General features: G+C 43.5%; 1 protein-coding gene across 1 annotated transcript in view; it reads right to left on the reverse strand.

Annotated features, from left to right (window-relative positions):
* The window catches only part of NAV2 (neuron navigator 2), a 231203-nt gene that overhangs the window by 168561 nt on the left and 41779 nt on the right, over window positions 1-20863 (reverse strand). The window contains exons 5-6 of the mRNA XM_029911548.1: window positions 16247-16514; window positions 9336-9493 (exon numbers count right to left, since the gene is read on the reverse strand). Of these exons, the coding sequence (XP_029767408.1) occupies window positions 9336-9493; window positions 16247-16514 (426 nt within the window). The remainder of the gene's footprint in view (window positions 1-9335; window positions 9494-16246; window positions 16515-20863) is intronic.

A 20863-nucleotide genomic window follows, 5' to 3' on the forward strand; every position in this document is an offset into this window, starting at 1 on the left:
GCCAATAAGCGCAGGACCCACCAAGATAGAGGAGGAACTTTGTCACACTGGTGTCAGGAGTGGGATCTTGGGGTGCACAGCGTGGCAGAAGAAGGAGGGTGATTTAAACAAAAAACAAACAAAAAAAGGGAGGGGGTTTATTTTTTTTCACCACAATGGATGACGTAGTGTGGGCACTGATACAAGCTATGACGGCCCAGCAGGAGGCTACCCGTGTCCAGGCAGCCACCCAACAGGAGGCAGTGCAGCTGCAGCAAGAGACTAATCGCCTGCTGATGGACCAGGCTGCTCAAGACCGAGCTATGCTGTGGGAACTGGTAAACCAGGTAAAGTCCCTTACAGAGCTGAATCGCGGCCATGATGGGACGCGGCTCATACGGACCAGCCATTGGCTGCAGAAAATGACATGGGAGGATGATGTAGAGGCATACCTTCTGGCCTTTTAGAGGACAGCCCTACGGGAGGCCTGGCCTCGAGATCAGTGATCTGGCATCCTTGCCCCATTCCTGTGTGGGGAGGCCCAGAAGGCCTACCATGATCTGCCTGAAGAGGCTGCGGCAGACTACCCCCAGCTGAAAGCAGAGATCCTGGCCAGATCTGGGGTAATGACAGCAGTGCGGGCCCAGCAGTATCACGGTTGGAGGTACCAGGAAGACAAACCCCGCGGTCCCAATTGTATGACCTCATCCATCTCGCACGAAAGTGGTTGCAAACAGAGTCCCGGAGTCCGGAAGAGATACTAGCGGTTCTGGTCATCAACCGATACATGAGGGGACTACCACCAGACCTTCGTGCCTGGGTAAGCCAGAACGAACCCTCCACCTATGATGAGGTTGTCGCCCTGGTAGAGAGGCGAAGGACAGCGAGGGAGCTGACCCGACCAGTTAAGGAAGAGGCACCCCGGGTTAAACTAGCAGCACCAAGCCCTAAAGTTCGGGTGACTGGGCCACCAAGAGGGCCCAGGTGGAAAAAAAGAGAGGCTGAAGGCCCATTAGAGGCCACAAAGAGTTGGAGCACTGAGGGAGAAGAGGATCGTGATGTTAGACTGCCCAAACCAAGAGACCGGGGAACGCCTAGGGCTCCATACAGCTGTTATGCCTGCGGGGAGTGGGGACACATAGCTGCACAGTGTCCCAATGCTGAGGAGCCTATGCAGTGTAACCTGGGGAACTGGGCAGATCCATGCTCCCTAATCCACTTTGTGGGGGTCTCACTAACCCCACATATGTATACCAGACCAGTGAAACTAAATGGGGTAGGGACCCCGGCACTGGTTGATTCGGGGAGTGCTATCACACTTATCTCAGGGAAGCTCGTGAAGCGTAGTCAGCTGCTGCAGGCTAAACGTACGGGGATAACGTGTCCATGGGACAGTTAGTTACTACCCCACCATCCCAGTAAAAATCGAGATCCAAGGGAACACTACTAAGGTAGCAGCAGGTGTAGTCCCTAAACTCCCATACCCGGTGCTCATAGGGAGGGACTTCCCAGGGTTGGGAAACTTACTCCCAGTAGGGGGATTGGAGAAAGATGGGGACCCTAAAATTGATGAGGCATCCACAGCAGACTGTCAACCCCCAATCTTCTCTGAAATATCCCCAGATTTGTTCTCCACTCCCAGACAGGGTAGAAAGACAAAAAGGGAAAGAAGGGCAGCTAAGGCCTTGGGAACCCGAATATTGACCCAAAGCCAGAGGGTCGCTCTTGTAGGTAGGCGGACCCGCGCAGCTGAAAAGGAGGCCACGCAGGAGGTAGAAGCACCTAAGTCTGACCCCCACCCTAATGCTTCTGAACCAGTAGAGGCAACAGAGACTGGGCCCCTAGATCTTGGGCAGATTAGCCCCGGGAGAGGAAATTTTGGACGGGACCAGGCAGAAGACCCAGGTATGACAACATTAGGAAGGAGGTGACTGAAATAGATGGGGTCCTCGTGGAAGGAAAAACCCAGGGACCAGGACCCTACTTCATAATGAAGAAGGATCTCTTATACCGGGTTGCATCAGTACAGGGGCAGAAGGTACAGCAGATCCTAGTACCTCAAAAACACCAGAACGCTGTATTAAGTCTTGCTCATAGTCATCTTTTTGGGGGGCATTTGGGGGTAGAGAAGACCCTGGCACGAGTCCTACGACGGTTCTTCTGGCCCGGAGTACATGAAGAAGTGCGGAGGTACTGTGCCTCCTGCCCGGAGTGTCAGCTGCACAGTCCCCGTCCTCACTTGAGGGCACCTTTAGTACCCCTTCCCATCATAGAGGTCCCCTTCGAGCGAATAGCCATGGACCTAGTGGGACCCCTGGAGAAGACAGCTTAGGGCCACCAATATATACTTGTTGTTTTGGACTATGCTACTCGCTACCCAGAAGCCGTCCCCCTGCAGAACACGGCCTCTAAAACTATAGCCAAAGAGCTGGTGGGGATCTTTGCCTGAATGGGGCTACCGAAGCAGATATTAACCGACCAAGGAACCCCATTTATGTCGAAGCTAATGAAGGACCTCTGTATGCTGCTCCATATACATACCCTGAGAACTTCGGTCTACCATCCACAGACTGATGGGTTGGTAGAAAGGTTTAACCGAACCCTCAAGGCTATGATAAGGAAAGTGGTAAGTTGGGACGGGAAGGATTGGGACACCCTACCTTATGTTCGCTATCCGGGAGGTACCACAGGCCTCAACTGGGTTTTCTCCCTTCAAGTTATTATACGGGCGTCACCCCCGTGGCATACTAGATATCGCCAAAGAGATCTGGGAAGAGGAACCCAATGAGGGGAGAAATCTAATAGAGCATGTAATGCAGATGCGAGACCGGATAGCCCGGGTTACCCCTATTGTACGGGAACATTTGGAGAAGGCACAGGAGGCCCAGCGAACCCATTACAATCTCCAGGCAAAAGTGCGACAGTTCCAACCAGGGGATTGGGTTATGGTGTTGGTACCCACGGCAGAAAGCAAGCTTCTGGCCCAATGGCAGGGGCCCTATGAGGTGGTTGAACCCGTGGGGGAAGTAACCTACAAGGTGCGGCAGCCAGGACGCAGAAAACAAGAACAGATTTATCATGTTAACCTTCTGAATCCCTGGCATGCACAAGAGGCATGCACAACTGTCCAAAAAGACCTAACCCAGGAAAACAAGCCTTCCAAACAGGTGAGAGTGTCTCCCGATTTAACACCAGATCAGAAGAATGAGGTGTCTGAGATGATCTTCCGGAACCAAGATGTGTTCTCGACAAAACCGGGTCAAACAACCGAGACATATCACCACATCGTCACAAACCCTGGGGCCAGAGTAACAATGAGGCCCTATCGGGTGCCAGCAGCAAAAAGGGAGGAAATAAAAGCAGAAGTAAAAAAAATGCTGGAGTTGGGGATCATCGAAGAATCCCACAGTCAGTGGTCCAGCCCAATCGTGCTGGTGCCCAAACCTGATGGCACCACAAGATTTTGCAATGACTTCCGGCGACTAAATGAAGTATCCCAGTTCGATGCGTACCCCATACCTCGCATAGATGAGCTAGTGGACCGTCTGGGTAATGCCCGGTACTTGACTACCCTAGACTTGACAAAGGGGTACTGGCAGATTCCCCTTGCAGGAGACGCAAAGGAAAAGACTGCGTTCTCTACACCAGAGGGTCTTTTTCAATATACTGTTCTCCCTTTTGGACTACATGGGGCCCCAGCTACCTTCCAGCGCCTCATGGACAAGCTATTACGCCCGCATAACAGTTATGCTGCTGCCTACTTGGACGATGTGGTCATTCATACCCCAGACTGGGAAACCCACCTGGAGAAGGTGGAGGCAGTCCTCGATACCTTCAGGCGAGCTAGCCTTACAGCAAACCCTGCCAAGTGCGCTGTAGGGTTTACGGAGGCCAAATATCTTGGCTACATTGTGGGAAAAGGTCTGGTAAAACCCCAAGTGAACAAGTTAGAGGCCATCAAAAATTGGCCACGACCAAGTCACAAGAAACAAGTACGGGCGTTCCTAGGTGTGGTGAGGTATTACCGACGATTTATCCCCCACTTTGCCACAAGGGCAAGCTCCCTGACAGACCTAGTGAAAGCCCGTGGACCTGATCTGGTGAGATGGTCTGACGCAGCAGAGGAAGCATTCACAGACCTACGGACTGCCCTCTGCAGTAACCCCGTACTGATAGCCCCTGATTTCATCAAGGAGTTTATCCTGCAGACAGATGCATCGGAAGTAGGGTTGGGGGCCGTTCTATCACAGATGGTCGGGGAGGAGGAACACCCAATTCTATACCTCAGTCGGAAACTCCTTCCAAGGGAACAAAAATATGCAGTGGTGGAGAGAGACTGCCTCGCTGTAAAATGGGCCATGGAAACACTGCGCTACTACCTGCTCGGGCGCAGCTTTGTCCTCGTGACCGACCATGCCCCTCTTCAATGGATGCAGCGGAACAAGGAGAAGAACACAAGGGTGACCAGATGGTTCTTATCCCTCCAACCTTTCCAGTTCCATGTGCAACACAGAGCAGGGAGCCGTCATGGCAACGCCAATGGCTTGTCACGTGTGCACTGTCTGGCGTCCCAAGCTGCCCAACCCCTTGGCGTTGAGCAGGGGGGAGGGATATGTGACAGACCCAGACCAGTGGGGTACAGGAGTCTGGTAGAGGGCAAATATACTGGTCACTGGATGAGTAGTTTTCTGTTCCTTGAGTGACCAGAGCAGGGGCTGCACTAGAGTAATCAGGAACCTGCTAGAACCAGTTAAGGCAGACAGGCTAATTAGGACACCTGGAGCCAATTAAGAAGAAGCTTCTAGAATCAATTAAGGCAGGCTAATCAGGGCACCTGGGTTTTAAAAAGGAGCTCACTTCAGTTTGTGGTGCGAGTGTGAGGAGCTAGGAGCAAGAGGTGCAAGGAGCTGAGAGGGTGTGCTGCTGGAGGACTGAGGAGCACAAGCGTTATCAGACACCAGGAGGAAGGTCCTGTGGTGAGAATAAGGAAGGTGTTTGGAGGAGGCCATGGGGAAGTAGCCCAGGGAGTTGTAGCTGTCATGCAGCTGTTACAGGAGGCACTATAGACAGCTGCAGTCCACAGGGCCCTGGGCTGGAACCTGGAGTAGAGGGCGGGCCCGGGTTCCCCCCAAACCTCCCAATTGACCTGGACTGTGGGTTCTTCCAGAGGGGAAGGTCTCTGGGCTGTTCCCCAACCCACATGGTGAATCTCTGAGGCAAGAAAATCCGCCAATAAGCGCAGGACCCACCAAGATAGAGGAGGAACTTTGTCACAATATACACACACACACACACACACCCAAGCACAATGGGGCCCAAATTTGATTGTGGCTTCTTGTGCCTTTTGCATTACAAATAAATTATGATAACAACAATAGTTAACTCATCAGCTAATAAAAAAGCTATGCAGAATAAGCTCACACATGGAGGACTCATTTGGAACAATTCAACATTTTCCTTCTTCCACTATCAGAATTTAATAAATCATAAATGAATTATACGTCTACAATGCCTTGTAGCTAAGGATTTCAACATCTATTAGGCAGTCTCTACCCTAAACAGCTTACAATCTAAATAGACAAGACAGACACAGAGTAGGGGAAGGAGAAGAACACACAAGAAGCATGTACAGTGTGGTGGTGACAAACATCATGTTAGTTCCATATTTTTTATTTTATTTTATTTTGGTGGGTTTAGTTAGGAGGGGATAAGCTAAATGGGAAGAAAAGTGAACAGAGGGGACAGCGAAGGGGAGAGGCTAAGGGGACAGCTCGGGGAGAAAAGGGCAAGAGTGTATGTGTGAAAGAAAGCTGAACTGAAGAAACTGAGGGAGGGAATGCATCCCTGTGAGGTAGTGAAGTATTATCATCCCCATTTTATGAATAGGGAAACTGAAACATAGGAAGATTAGAGAGACAAGGTGGGTGAGGTAATAGCTTTTATTGGCCCAACACAGAAAGGTTAACAGCCATATTCTGAAAAGCGGCCCCTGAGTTTTGGATGCCCAACTTGAAATGCTGTGCAGAGTTGGCTCTAGGCTGTCTAAGGTAACAAAAGTCCAACTCCAGCTACTACATAAAAATGTTTATAAAAATCAGCAGAAGTTGGAGACAAATAGACTGGTACAAACTGGATTGTTTAAGTTTAAAAAAAAAAACAACTAGTAAGGCATCTGCAAGGCTCCTGGTAAAGTCCAGGTTGTCATGACAACAAGATAAAAAAACCTTTAGAAATGTGAGAAATGTTTATAGCTGAAAGTACCAAAATGTGTTTTGATTGGTTAATTTTAATGTGATAAGGTTGCTACCACTTCTTGGGCACTGCTTATCATTGGGTCACCAATGGGAGCAGAGGGACACATGAACTGGAGGGAGCAAACTTTACAAGTATGGCTACCATCTCCTCCATCTCCTGGGACCTTTGTTGTCCTCATCCTGAAAGACACCTTAATCAGACCGAGCCAGAGAGTGGAAACCAAATGGCATTACCACCTCCACCAGCTGAGGCTAAATAATGAACAGAACCTGAAAATTGGGCTCCCTCCCTCATGTGTTATTCTCATTCCTCACCTTATTTCTTCTCCATCCTATCTTTCTCTTGCTGCCTTCTGTATAAGAGTCTGACTAAGTCAGCCAAGACAACTCCACCTTAGCAAAACTGCTGTGAGCCTGCAACCAGAAAGGCAGCTAAAAGCAACATCATAAACAGCCTAATGCCAGGACTCAGAGCGGCTAATAAGTCCATGTGCTTGGCCTGTGTTTTTCCAGCAGCAAAGTTGCAAATGAAAATCAGCACCAACGATCAGGAGCTGCATTTACTATCTTTCTTTTCTCTACCCTTTTGTGTGTGTTTTGTCTTAAAGTAAGCAGGATTGGACTCCAAGAAGAGCAGTAGCTCCAAACCATCTCAGCTAAACTTTGTTTTTCTTGCTCAAGAGGACATTTAATACCATCTAAAAGACTGTCAAACAGATTTCCCTATAAAAGAATTTATACAGCTAAAGGGAATAAGGAATACTGTTAAAATGAAAGCCTCACTTAAAGCATTTGAAGTGTAAAGTATTAACTGTTTGTTTTTCTTCTTCTGTGTCTTTAAGAAAAGGTTACAAAGATTTTTATTGGTGATTGGTTCAATGGGAGTAAGCCAGCGATAAACTGATATGAAACTCTGGACCACATTTAACTGTTTAATGTTGTAACAGCAAACAAGACTTTTATTCCCTTGTTGGGCTTGAGACATCCCCTTATCACAAAGGCACCCCAAAATTGAGGCACCCAAAACAGTTACCTTTTAGAAAGTATGTCTTCTAATGACCAGCTCAAGGGCACAGAGAATCACTGGCACAGCTACAGATCGAAACTATGGTCCCAATTCTGCCCCTTCTGATTAATTCTAATTCCTATATAATGGTATGTCTACAATATAGCAGCATAGCTATGGAGCTTCAGCTGTGCCACTGTATTGTAGATGCTTCCTACATAGATGGAAGGAGTTTTTCTGTCAATTTAATAATCCACCTATCCGAGAGGCAGTAGCTAGGTTGACAGAATTCTTCCATCAACCTAGCTGCATCTACAGTGGGGGTTAAGTCAACCAAACTACGTTGCACAGCTCTGCGCAATGTGGCTAGGTTGACCTAAGTTTTAGGTGTAGATCAAGCCTAAATGAGGTCAGAATTGTTGCCCATGAGTCCTTAGTCCAAGAGCTGTTAACTTGCTGTCTGCTCTTATTAGATGAACCTGAGCAAGTAGGATCTTGGATGGCACAATTAGTAGCAGTAAGATGATGTCTTGATAGTATTGATATTGCAGTGGTCTGTAAGGAATTAGTTACAACGTAGGAAATTGAGTTTTTTGTGACTGAACAATTGATAAATAATTTATTTCAGTGAATGCAAAGAAAATAGTAAATCTAAAAATACCATAACTTCCCCCTCCCCAAGTTTATAAACATTCTAAATCAGTGAAGCTCATTCAGCTCCTTCTATAGGGAAAGAGTTCACAGGAGGAAGCAGAGCTGTAGATTGTATCAACATGAACCTCTGCTCTCCCTCTTGTAAAAGGCTGCAGGGATCGAGATGAAAATAAAACTGACACAGTGGGAAGATACATAGCAGGAAGACTAGTGAAGAACCAAAAAGGAGAGGTGGAATTGCAGCAGCAGGAGAGAAAAAAAAAATCAATACCTTAAAGAACAGAAGGAACATTTTTCTTTCCTACCTAAAACTAGTATTGATCTATAAAGCAAGAGCTGTATCATACGGTCGTAAAATAAAAGGCACACTTATTTACAGTTCCTCAGTACGAGGAATATATTTAAATTCATGCTGAAACATAATGCCTGGTGTGAATCACTACAGTCATATTTAGTACTAAACTGTTCTGTTATCTAGTTGAAGTTTAACACCACTGAGAGAGCTTCCTTGCATTATGTTTTTTCTCTATTATGTATACAGCAAGCTCAGAAGTAATACAATGGGATATCAAGCATGAGTGCTTGTTAAATGTTGTGATAGCTTAGAGATGCCTGTCAACAAGAAAAATAAAGGAGTGGTGGCTGGAATTATTTTGAAAGATAATTTATCCAGGAAAAAAAGATGACAAAGCACTGTAGGAGGCTAGGAACAATGAAGATCTACAGCAAAGTCAAAACAAACTGCTAACAGAAATCCTCATCTATGCAACATGCACTGAAGAATGCCTGATCCAGAGCTCACTGAAGTCAATATAAAGATTCCCATTGAATTCAATCAGTTTTATCTCAGGCCTCAAGACAAGTTTGCAAGCATGGAACCATAGAGGGCCATAGGAAAAAGAGAGGCACATCTCTAGCAATGGGACTGTTTTAAAAGGAAAACAAACAAATTTTGGGGAGGGAAGGTCTCAAATGCAGGTACCTACTCTGACTCTTACTAAGCTTTTCCCCAGTCTTGTTTTAAAAATGCCTGTGCATACATGAGATTGCCACTTACTCATTCAAGTGTATTTCCTTCTGGCACATTTTTTTTTGTCACCTCTTTTTGTTAAATACCTATCAGCCACACCCCAGTGACCTTATCTATTTCCACTGAAGTTGACAGCAAAAGACCCTACCAACTTTAGTGGGAAAAGGATCTCGGACACAGTTTTTATTAAGTCCTTAGTAGAAGAACTGCTGTTGGTTTCAGTGGAAGTGTGCTACAGAAGGATTGAGTGAAAGCTATGCAAGGGCCCTCGGATCTGACCCTGTACTTGCAAAAGACCACATATCAGAGAGATGTTTCCATCTGTTCTGGAGCTCCAGTCATACTCCATTTCCACTGAACAAAACCAAAGCAAAGCAGATCTGAGGAAGTACAAAAGATTCATGGCACCTACCTTTTTCATTGCTATTTGATGGAGGTGGCTGTGGATTAACAGGTTTGGATTTGTCGTAGTTGTTAAAGCTCTGGCTGCGCCGGTTGTTGGCACTGATAGACCCACGAGTTTTGGTTTCGCTGCCTGCAGCAGATACCCTCGTGGTGGGACCTGGAAGTCTGTTAAGAAAAATAAGAAAACAGGACAAAGTACTCATAAGAAAAACCACAACAATTTGGAAGAGGAAAAGACAACTGAAAACCATGCGTAATCCGAGAATAAAGGGAGCAAGGCAAGAGAATTTTGTGGGTTTTGTAAGGAATTTAACCAAGCCACCACAAAATATCCTGGATAAAAATATACATAACAGTGACTACAGTAGTAGTTTGAATTGCTTTACATCATGAAAACCCCTTGAACTGGATATTGTACTATTCTAAGATGTGATTTTCAGATTTAAAACATTCAGAACCCAGTTCTGACATCCTTATTTAAGTTGATTAGTACTGTACGTGGCAAGTAGTCTGATTGGTTTCAATGGGACTACTAGAAGTACTACTCAATCTAAGTAAAGGTGGCAGAATCAGGTCCTCAATCATTTTTCTTCAGTGCTGTAGCCCTTGGTCTTATTCTCCTCTCCCTTATGCCAGTGTAAACAAGAAGCAACTCCAGTGAATTCAGTGGATTTATGCTGCTGTAAAATTGGTGTAAAAATTTGGCCTTATGTTCCTAAACTAGATTGCTGAAATGCATTCTACACAGGACTACATCCAATTCAGAAACAGACAATGGGGCAAAATGTGGCTGTTGCTTAACAACTGGCATTTCTCTGTAGGGAGCACATTATATTTGTGCTCTGGGAACTGAACTGGCTACCAACTGATTTTCAATGGAAGGTTAATATTGTTTATTTTTGGATCTACAAAACCTTCTAAGGTTTGAGTTCTGGCTGCCTCGGAAACCACGACTCTCCCCATGTAGTAGCACAGCAGTGGAATCAGCTGAGGAGTTTGAGGAACTGAACAGCCCCCCCGGGTTAAACTGCAGGATGCTGATAGTCAGGTTTTGTCAATGAAGGGTCCTCATTGGAACGCATTTCCCTTTTGATCCAGCAGAGCCCAGGCTTGCAAGCTTTATCTGCTTTATCAGGCTTTTTCTGGGGAGAGGAAATTGGGGTTTTAGAGTAGGATGATGACCAACTCCCAGTGAATTTGAATAAGATAGGGGCTTCTCATTCCTTCAGATGAGGCACCCTTGAAAATCATAGTCTTAATATATGTACAGCACACTTTTATGAATCTAAATAAATGAAATACAACAAAATATGAAATAATGCCCTCAAAGTACATACCTGTAGAGAATTGTTGAGACTTTCGAGTACCTTGAAAAGTAGTGTGACATCTTCATTTTTGAGGCTAAAAGCCAGAATCTGCTCACGTCATGTATGGTGGTAAGATTGAAAGACATGAGCTACTCTCAACCTTTATTGTTTTCAGCATAAGTAAAAAAAAAAAAAAAGGTCTATAAAATCACTGTGACCTAAATGAAGTGTACCACCAAAGAGCCTAATCCAGGAGCCCTTATTATCAGAGTGTAGTAAAACTTTACTCAGGGGATACTGCCATGGGGGATGCAATGTGCAAAATCATTGTTACATCTATAGCACCATTAGCGCTGGAAAGTCGGGAGAGGGGCTTTAACACTGCTTTCAAAAATCAACCAACTCTTCAGAGATTAGTGAAAGGGAAATGAAAAAATAAAAAAGGGAAAAGCATAAATGTTAACACATGCATGCACATGCTTCCAAAGCTCAGAGGAGGACAAAATATATGGGCACCACTAAAAACAAAAATATTGTATTTATAAATTCACATTACCACAGCCTCTGGCACATAACATTATGGGTTTTGAGGTTTACTTTGTTGTATCCCAGACAACCGCCTTAAGTTCTCAACTGTATATGAAGAACCTCAGCCAGTTTCAACACTAAGGGATGCTAGAAAATTATATATGGTATTGATCAAAAACAAATTAAACTTAGAACACCCTGAAATACTTTATCTATTGAAAAGAAGGCTACAAATGAAGAGGCAGAAGGTGGTGGGGAGAAAAGATGGGAAACATGAACGCTTAGGGCTCTCGGTCCCATTTTTGATGTTTTCCTTGAAGTTAGCAGGGCAAGAGAGCTCATGCAGAGCCCATACTATTTAATAGATGTTGAATTCAGTCTTTTGCAGGCAGGAAGAGCCTTCAGGCCACATCACTTGACAGTCTGTTCTAAAGAAAGACTCCACATTGTTACCTAGTATGTTTTAACCCCCACAATAGAGCTACTGGACTATTTTAGAATTCGTTCCCTACTCTTTTTTTTTTTTTTCCTGGTAGGATTAGTGGATGAGAAAAAAGTTATTCTTCCTAAACAGTCCTCAATAGTGCTGTAAAGATTTGGACCAAAATGGTTTGCTCAGAAAACCAGACACATTGACCAGCAGAGGAGAGCACAGGTTGTCAATTCAGTCATTATTGTAATTGCTAGTTATATAAATATGTATAAAATAGAAAATACATGTAAGAATAAAACACTTAGGAAGAAGATATATTGTCAAAGCACTTATCCTTCCATCAGATTCCTGATGTGTGTTTATCTGATTAATTTTGTTTTAAGCACATATCTTTTTACTTGCCCAGGACACTTTGGAAGTGTATGTAGCTACTTTGGCTATGGCAACTCTACAGCTGTAAGCTCTGTAGCCATAACCTTTGTAGGGAAAAATCTAGTTTCAGGATAGACCTGCTGGCTTCTTGTTAGCAGAGATCAGGTACAAAGTTAAGAGAACACTCTCGGTTATTTCTCTTCAGCCCCTTTAGCTAGCTAATATGTGACTGTAACCATGCCGGAGGGTGAACCTGATGTGTCTCAGGTGTCAAGTTAGTGTTAGGAGGGAAACAGAGTAGGGAGAATCAACAAGGCTTAAAAGGTGATTCAGAGTACGGGTTCTAGCACAAAGCATCTTTCTGATACCTAGACCTTCCCTTCACCAAATAAAATACAAGATGTGGGGGAAGTGAATCCAAATTATAGGACAGGAGTAATGCGGTTACATTTCCACATTACAGAAAGGGATACAATTTACTGGTTAGTGCACAAGAGGAGTAAAAATGTCAAATAAACTACACTAGTTAATGCAGAACTACAGTGGAATTCCTAATTAAGTACATATGACAGCATAATAATATCAAGAGTAATACTAATCACAAGAAAGTCCATGATTAATACCAAAGGTATTAATAATGATTAGAGCAGCTCTTTTAAGTGCTGCTGTGAGGTGCTCATAGGGGTTGGCATTCAAGTCAAGCTATGATTAAGGCCAAAATGGACAGAAACACCTATTACTCATTTTCAGGGAGATTAGCGTTCTCTGCTACAGGGCACTAGGGAGTCCAGGACCAGTGATGAGATATATATCTACTCTGTTGTTTTGTCTCATCTGACACACTTGACTAAGTTCCACTTTTTATTACCCAAGAGAAAACTAGCCCTGACATTAGTAATTTCAACAGTATAGAAATGAAAAGAATAACTGGTACAGAAATTGTGTGAATCTTCACTTTTCAAACCTTCCCTTTTCAAAATGAAAAGCTCACAAGAATGACCAAGGTCCATTATTTTCTTGCCAACATAGAATCATAAGACTGGAAGGGACCTGGAGAGGTCATCTAGTCCAATTCCCTACACGCATGGCAGGACTAAGTATTATCTAGGCCATCCCTGACAGGTGTTTGTCTAACCTGTTCTTAAAAATCTCCAATGATGGAAATTCCACAGCCTCCCTAGCAGGGCTGGCTCCAGGCACCAGCTTACCAAGCAGGTGCTTGGGGCGGCCACACCGGAGAGGGGCAGCACGTCCGGCTCTTCGGCGGCAATTCGGCAGTGGGTCCCTCACTCCCGCTCGGAGCGAAGGACCTCCCGCCGAAGATCGCGATTGCAGCTTTTTGGGGGGGGGGGGCTGCTTGGGGCGGCAAAAACCCTGGAGCCGGCCCTGCTCCCTATGCAATTTATTCCAGAGCTCAACCACCCTGACAGTCAGGAAGTTTTTCCTAATGTTCAACCTAAACCTCCCTTGCTGCAATTTAAGCCCATTGCTTCTTGTCCTATCCTCAGAGGTTAAGAAAACAATTTTTCCCCTCCTCCTTGTAACAACCTTTTATGTACTTGAAAACTGTTATGTCCCCTCTCTGTCTTCTCTTTTCCAGACTAAACAAACCCAATTTTTTCAATCTTCCCTCATAGGTCATGTTTTCTAGACCTTTAATCATTTTTGTTGCTCTTCTCTGGACTCTCTCCAATTTGTCCACATCCTTCCTGAAACGTGGCACCCAGCACTGGACACAATACTCCAGTTGAGGCCTAATCAGCATGGAGTAGAGCGGAAGAATTACTTCTCGGGTCTTGCTTACAACACCCCTGCTAATACATCCCAGAATTATGTTTGCTCTTTTTGCAACAGCATTACACTGTTGACTCCGCAGCACTCCTTCCTAGGCAGTAATTTTCCATTTTGTATGTGTGCAACCGATTGTTCCTTCCTAAGGAAGGAACTTTGCATTTGTTCTTATTGAATTTCACCCTATTTACTTCAGACCATTTCTCCAGTTTGTCCAGATCATTTTGAATTTTAATCCTGTCCTCCAAATCATTTGCAAGCCCTCCCAGCTTGGTATCGTTCGCAAACTTATAAGTGTACTCTCTATGCCATTATCTAAATCATTGATGGAGATATTGAATAGAACCAGACCCAGAACTGATCCCTGTGGGACCCCACTCGTTATGTCCTTCCAGCATGATTGTGAACCAGAGTGACTCTACCCTCTCTCCTATTTAACAAAAGAAAAGTTGACCAAATATACACAGTATTAAAGAGAACACAAGGGGATGGTCTCTAATACTGCGTATATTTTAGCTATTCTAAATGCTTGGCTACAAACCATCAGACAAATAACTTAAAGATGAACCCTAAACATGCAGTTGGAAATCTTGCAAGGAGGGTTATCCATGCTTCACAGAAGAGGAAGAAGTGCTAACCTAGAAGTCTTTTTCTGACCGAGAGTGAATCGGATGATTTTGCTTTGAGATGAGTCCCTGGGTGATGCACTGTACGACAGGAAAGAAAAAGCGGAAGAAAAAGAGTGAGCAAAGAAGAAACATTCACAAAACGCTACTGAGCTGAGCCAATGATTTTAGAACAGGGAGTTTTTCCCATATGTTTCACATGACAAAGAACTTCTCCCCCAGCATAACTCCTCAGACTTGATTCATTTTCTATAATGCGTGTTAGGTTCAGATACAGAACTGAGGTGCAGCACTAGCCTAGACTGATTAGGTTTGTATGTTACTGCAAAGTCAAGTTTCATTATTCGTTTCTTTCTAACTTTTTATTATAGACAATGGTCTGAAGAAACTGAACGAATTGGTAACATTAATGCATGCTACAGTTCATCACAACTCTCCCAATATACAAATCCTCAAGTTAGATGTTTGGTTTTGACTGATTTTTTTTAAATTACTTTGATTTTAATTCAGTTCATAAACTACTTTGCAGGCACCAGACCAATGTTCAAGTGTTGGGAAAGGATCACTGAAACAAGTTCTTGTTGCTCAACTTCATTTTACAGTAATTATTCTGCACTGAAGCTTATGATGATTTCATATGGCTGTTAAGAAAAATGGCTATGTTCAATTACAGAAAAAAAAATCCCTGCTTTGTTGAATAAAAAGAAAGCCAGTTTATGCTGAAAGGCCAAAAATGGAAGAAGCTTTGACAACTGTCCCACTTGGCCAGACTCATCTTAAGGATTTATACCTCTGGTGGTGTTTTTGGTATTTGGAAACTAGCCTTGCTGTAGCACTCAAATTTAAAATTACAAACTGATTTGCAGTGTTACACTGAAAACAAATCAGGAGTTGGGGGATGATAAAAGGAGATAAAAGAGGTGTACAAGTATGTCTTCAGTGGTGCTAAATCCTGCTCACTTTACTCCCGTCAGGAATCCCATTGCCCTCACAGGGGTATGTAGTCCAATAGACAGAAGTACATAGAATAGATACAGCATGGGCACTGTCTCCACTATGGTGCATGAAATCTAACTTGGAAGGACCATCTTTGAGTATCAGAGGATAGCTCAATCCTCACAGTACATTCAATGCCTGGTCTCTCTTCAGGGATTGCCAACAAGGTGCCAGTTGTAATGTGGACATTTGTCTAATGACAACCAGAGTGAGACCATCAAACTCATTTCTTATAAGCCATGAAACAGCTATCAGATGGGTAATGACTTTTGGATAACAAACTTAGGCTGGATTTGAACCAACAGTAATGGTGAAGGTATTTCTTAATGGAGATTTCTTTCGTTTTTATCCGAACGCTTCAGCAAGGATCTTAAAATAAAAAAACTATAAGACACAAATCACCAGGCTTAGTGGAACCCCTGTAAAGATATATTTAATATAAAGTCCAGACTTAATCTTGTTAGTGTCCTCTAGGCCACCATCCTTGGTTTTGTGTAAATGACTGTGCTATTGCCTGACAAGTACACCTAATTAAATGCTTTACTAGCATAAAGCAAAAGAAATAAAGCCACCACACTTTAATAAAAAAAATAAAATAATAATAAAAAACCAACAACAACTAAATCCTGCTTACTCATGTAGCAGGCATTTTAAACCTGTATAAATGAATATTGCTGCCACAGACAGAACTTCATTATTGCTGCTAGTTTGACTTCAAGGGGTGTGAAATTGAATGCTATGCAGCTTTCACCTTCTGATAAGCTGAGATGCTAAATACCTTCTGTTCTAAGGAGAAACTACTATAGAGGCTGTTTTTGTTTCTGAAATGTCTTAAAACAGAAAAAAAATATAGAAAACATCCCACCTTGACTGCATTTCTGGTTGTGCTTTTAATTGATGATGTGCAGCTTGCTGGGGCTGTTGGCACTGTATTTGGGGTGAAGCCGGCATCTGTTGCTGTTGCACCCCGACTGGACACTGGGATGGAGGCCCTGGTTGCTGGGATGCTGTTGGAGGTTGCTGAGATGGATGGTGCTGCGGATGTTGTTTCTGTGGCTGCTGCTGCTGCTGCTTATACCGAGACAAGCTGAAGAAAAGTCCTAGAATGGCCTTTAGATTCCCATTCCTGATTTCTGTAAGGCAATTTTTTAAAAGTCACTTGTCAACTACCAGTTTAGTTTTTTCTTACAGTACAATGGCTTATTTCAGCATTCACGCTGTTCATAATCCTGCCTGAATTTAATTCCTTTAGGATACGACAGACTCCCTGCAAAACTAATTGGTATCACAGTTGATTAACATTGGGCATCAACCACAAAATAAATTAGTTATTTCTCCCCTACAGTGATTGCAGTGGATGTATTAGAAATGAAAGACATGTTGTGAGCTGGTGCATTTGAATAAAGAATTCCTTTAAGCCAAAATTAAGATGCAAAAATCAAATGCAATGTAGCAACATCATGCCGCAAATGATTTGCTGCAAGTTCTAGTCCTCAATGTGCATGATGGGGAGAAGCCACACAGTGATACAGAATTGCATTGTTTTCATTATATATGAAAACATATATTTCATTATATGTCAGTCTAATTTATTTCAATTATGAAAATCTAATATACTCGAATTAAGAAATAAAATTAGTGTGTATATTAGTGGCTATACTTAAACTAGATAATTACTAGTCTGGTCTTTTCACAAGGCAATAAGGGCCTGGTATCCACAACATTTAAGTTTCTGATTGTCACATGTTCTATCTTGCATATTATATCACACACACACACACACACACACACACTCTTAAAAGAACAAGGGTCCTGTGGGGGAAAAATAGTATGTGGTTATGTACCATAATGCATATGCACAAAGGGTTAAATTAAGGTTGCACAGACAACTTTAAAACTGGTATTTCATAACTTTTGAGTGCTCCACTTTGCGGTCTTAATGTGTTTTTAAATGAGGGGTTCAGAGTGCAGAAGGGGGCTCTGGGCTAGGGCAGGGGGATGGATTACAGTGGGGTGAGGGCTCTGGCTGGGGGTGCAGGCTCTGGGGTGGGGCTGGGATGAGGGGTTTGGGGTGCAGGAGGGGGCTCCAGGCTGGGGGTGGGGCCAAAGGGTTCAGAATGTGTGTGTGGGGGGGTTCCAGGCTGAGGCAGGGGGTTGGGGTGTAGGAGGGGGTATGGGCTCTGGCCTGGCAGTGTGGGCTCTGGGATGGGTCCAGAAATGGGGGGTTCAGAGTGTGGGAGGGGGCTCTGTGGGCACAGGAGCCACACCTCACCCAAGCTGCAATTGCAGGGAAAGTCCTTCTTAGCCCAAGTGTAGACAGAATCTTGTGGAAATATAGCTGCTAAAATCTAAGAAGCCTCTACTGAGCATGTGCAAACAGCAATTTTTAAAGGCTTATAACTTGACCAAATTTGGACTGGTTTTCACAGGAACAGAAGACGACATACCTTACCAAATATCAAGTTCCTGTTTCACAGCATGGGGGCTCTAAAAGTTGCCAGAATTTTTTAACATTGATTCAACATTTTTTCCCCCTAACCTTGTTCTCAGATATAGCTGAACTGTTTTGGCAAAATATTTCAAAATAATTCAACCTGAGGCAGACAGACACTCAGGAAGGAAAAATTCATCCCAAATGGTTAAAGTTTAGCAAGTGATAAGCAACTGAAAACAGAACCTTATAATAGGAGATGTTAGGCGACCTTAATAATAAGTGGTGCTACCAGCCCTACCTATAGTGTATAATTTGATATATGTGAGTGCATGCCCATCTGCTGTGTTTATCAGAAGAGAAACCTGGTTTTAACGTGGTCTTAGAAACACAGAAAATAAGAACCCACACAAAAATATACCCTTAAAACAATGAAAAGCAAAACAAGAAACAAAGAAAACCTCTTCTATACTTTGACAATATTTTCACATTGTCTATAATCTGCCTAAGCAAAATGTATCTTCTAAACAGGATACAAGAAAAATTATACCCACAGACTTTGGACTCAATGCTGTTTCCACTGAAGTAAAAGAAAAAACTTCCATTAACTGCATAGGGAGCAGGTTATGGCCCTTTAAGAATAAACAAAATATTTCAAACAGGCCTTTTAGGAGTACTTCTGGTTCTCTTATCTCGAAAGATGGACTGAGGTAATTCACCTGGCAGTTTGCCACTGGACTTTGTACACAGAGAGTACTTCAGCCTCACTGTGTTTTGCCAGTGAGTACCATCTGAATTACTTCCAGTTCAAACTCTCCTTCTCTGTTTTGCATCAGTTTAAACACACATACTGAGTTATGAGAGCATGAGCATGTAACCCAATCATTTTCATTTTGGCCACACACAAAAAAGAAGGGTTCTTTATTTATATTTTAAGTTTTAAACAAATATTGCCAGATGTTCTGGTTTCAGGGAAATGCAGGGTTTTAAAAAGAACCCTCCCAGTCTGTTGATTGGATATTTCCATGCAGTGACATCTGCTGTTGTTTGTTGCTCCTACTGCTTTGACTTTCAATTTTGAAAAGCTGCCCAAGCTACTCTCTTTCTTGACACAAAAGTACACAAGACTCAGTGGCAAGGCAACAGGGAAATCCACAGAAAACAAGGAAGTAAATTGATAGGATATGTATAATTTTAGTTTCTGGGACAATTAGAATGAAATGTCAGGACTATACTGCAGCTGTTAAGAGTTAAAAAGTTACTACATATGGAATCTAAAAGATTGAAGCCAAGAAGGAATGGAAGGAGAAAAAATACTGATTGAATAAAATGAACAGATTTACAATGATCAGAATAGGCTAGCCAGGTGGTTTAGCAGGAGCACTTTGTACCACTACACAACGGACCAGAATTCAGGTGCACAGATTGGTTCTGAACTCAAGGGCTGACAGAGAGTGGGCCTCCTGCAGAGGCAACACATGCAGCTCCTTGGGATGGGAGAGCGATGCTAACATCACTTTTAGGAAGCTTTCTCTGGCCAACACCAAGAGTCTTTGAAGGCAGCTACATCCCTTCTCAGCCGGAACAACAAGTGAGGCTAAGACCAGGTCTACACTACAGCGGGGGGTCGACCTAAGATATGCAACTTCAGCTACGTGAATAGCGTAGCTGAAGTGGCGTATTGTAGGTCGACCTACCTGGCTGTGAGGACGGCGGCAAGTCGACCGCTGCCACGCCGCCATCGACTCCGCTACCGCCTCTTACCACAGTGGATTTCCGGAGTTGACGGTAGAGCCATCAGGGATTGATTTTATCGCGTCTTCACTAGATGCGGTAAGTCGATCCCCGATAGACCGATTGCTACCCGCCGGATCGGCGGGTAGTGAAGACGTGCCCTGAGATAGGCTATTAAAGAAAACAAAAGGGAACCCTGCCAAAAAAAAGGGTCAATATAACTGCATATAATATAGGTCTGGGCGACCAAACATTTCATGGGAAGACACTCTTCAGAGCCTATCCAGAAAGCCAGCGGCTACCACTTTCCTTTTAGTGGTGCTGTGTGTGTTCTAGAAAAGATTAATCCCACCCAGGGAATAACATTAGAAAGTAGCCAAGAGTGATGTGGCATCCCTATATGCAGAAAGTCCTCTTGGATTAGGAGATTTAGCCATAGGGAAAGGAGGAAAATTGTTTATTTTACCAAGAAGAGGTGAGAAACAGCACTGACAGATTTCCAATAAATTCAAACCAACTCGGCAAAAACACAGACTCTGCTTAGGACTCTGTCAATGAAAGAGAAAGAAAAAATTGCTTGGAAAGTACAAGCTGCAGTTGAGCTGAAAGTAATTTAGCTACAGAAGCATGAATTTCAGTACAGGGGGAAAAAAATATAGACATGGCCGAAATTAGATAGTGGTTGTTCTGAAGACTAGTAAAATGTTTCCTTTGATCACTTTATGGCTTCACAATTTGCTCAGCTGATCTCTATCCAGCTAATCTATTAATTCACAGGTGGTGCAACTGCTATCTTCAAAGAAAGTATTAGTTCCTACTGCACATACACAGCATCTGTAATCTGCAAAACCTTGGCAATTAGAAACACTATTTGGAAAGTGGTGAGAATAAGTAAAGAGCTGGAATTCCAACAGGCCAGAAAGTGGGTCTGCATCAGTCCAGGGAACAGCATGGGCATGCATACAAAGCTCAAACTGATGAGTAACTAGAGGGAAAATGGCAGTGGAAAGAGGAGACAAGAGCTCCTCCACATCTCCACAGAAACTTCCCCTTGTTAACATGTACTAGCTGAGGTCTTAGTTTGTAAGCTCTTTGGTGCAGGGGCTGTCTCTTTGTCCTATATTTGTACGTTCCTTCCACAACAGGGTCCTGGTCCATGGCTGGGGCTCCTAGGGTAATAGAAATAATAAAAGTGTGCATACAGTGGAGCCCACTTATTTAAGTGTAGCTTTACTTTACTGAGGAGTACAAATTACACTTCCAGTCATAATGAACTTCCTCCTTATAGTAAAGGTGTAGAAAAAAAATGTAGAGGAG

The sequence above is a fragment of the Terrapene carolina genome, unplaced genomic scaffold (genome assembly GCF_002925995.2).
Source record: "Terrapene carolina triunguis isolate 2854851 unplaced genomic scaffold, T_m_triunguis-2.0 Scaffold96, whole genome shotgun sequence".
In the NCBI taxonomy this organism is placed as follows: domain Eukaryota; kingdom Metazoa; phylum Chordata; order Testudines; family Emydidae; genus Terrapene; species Terrapene triunguis.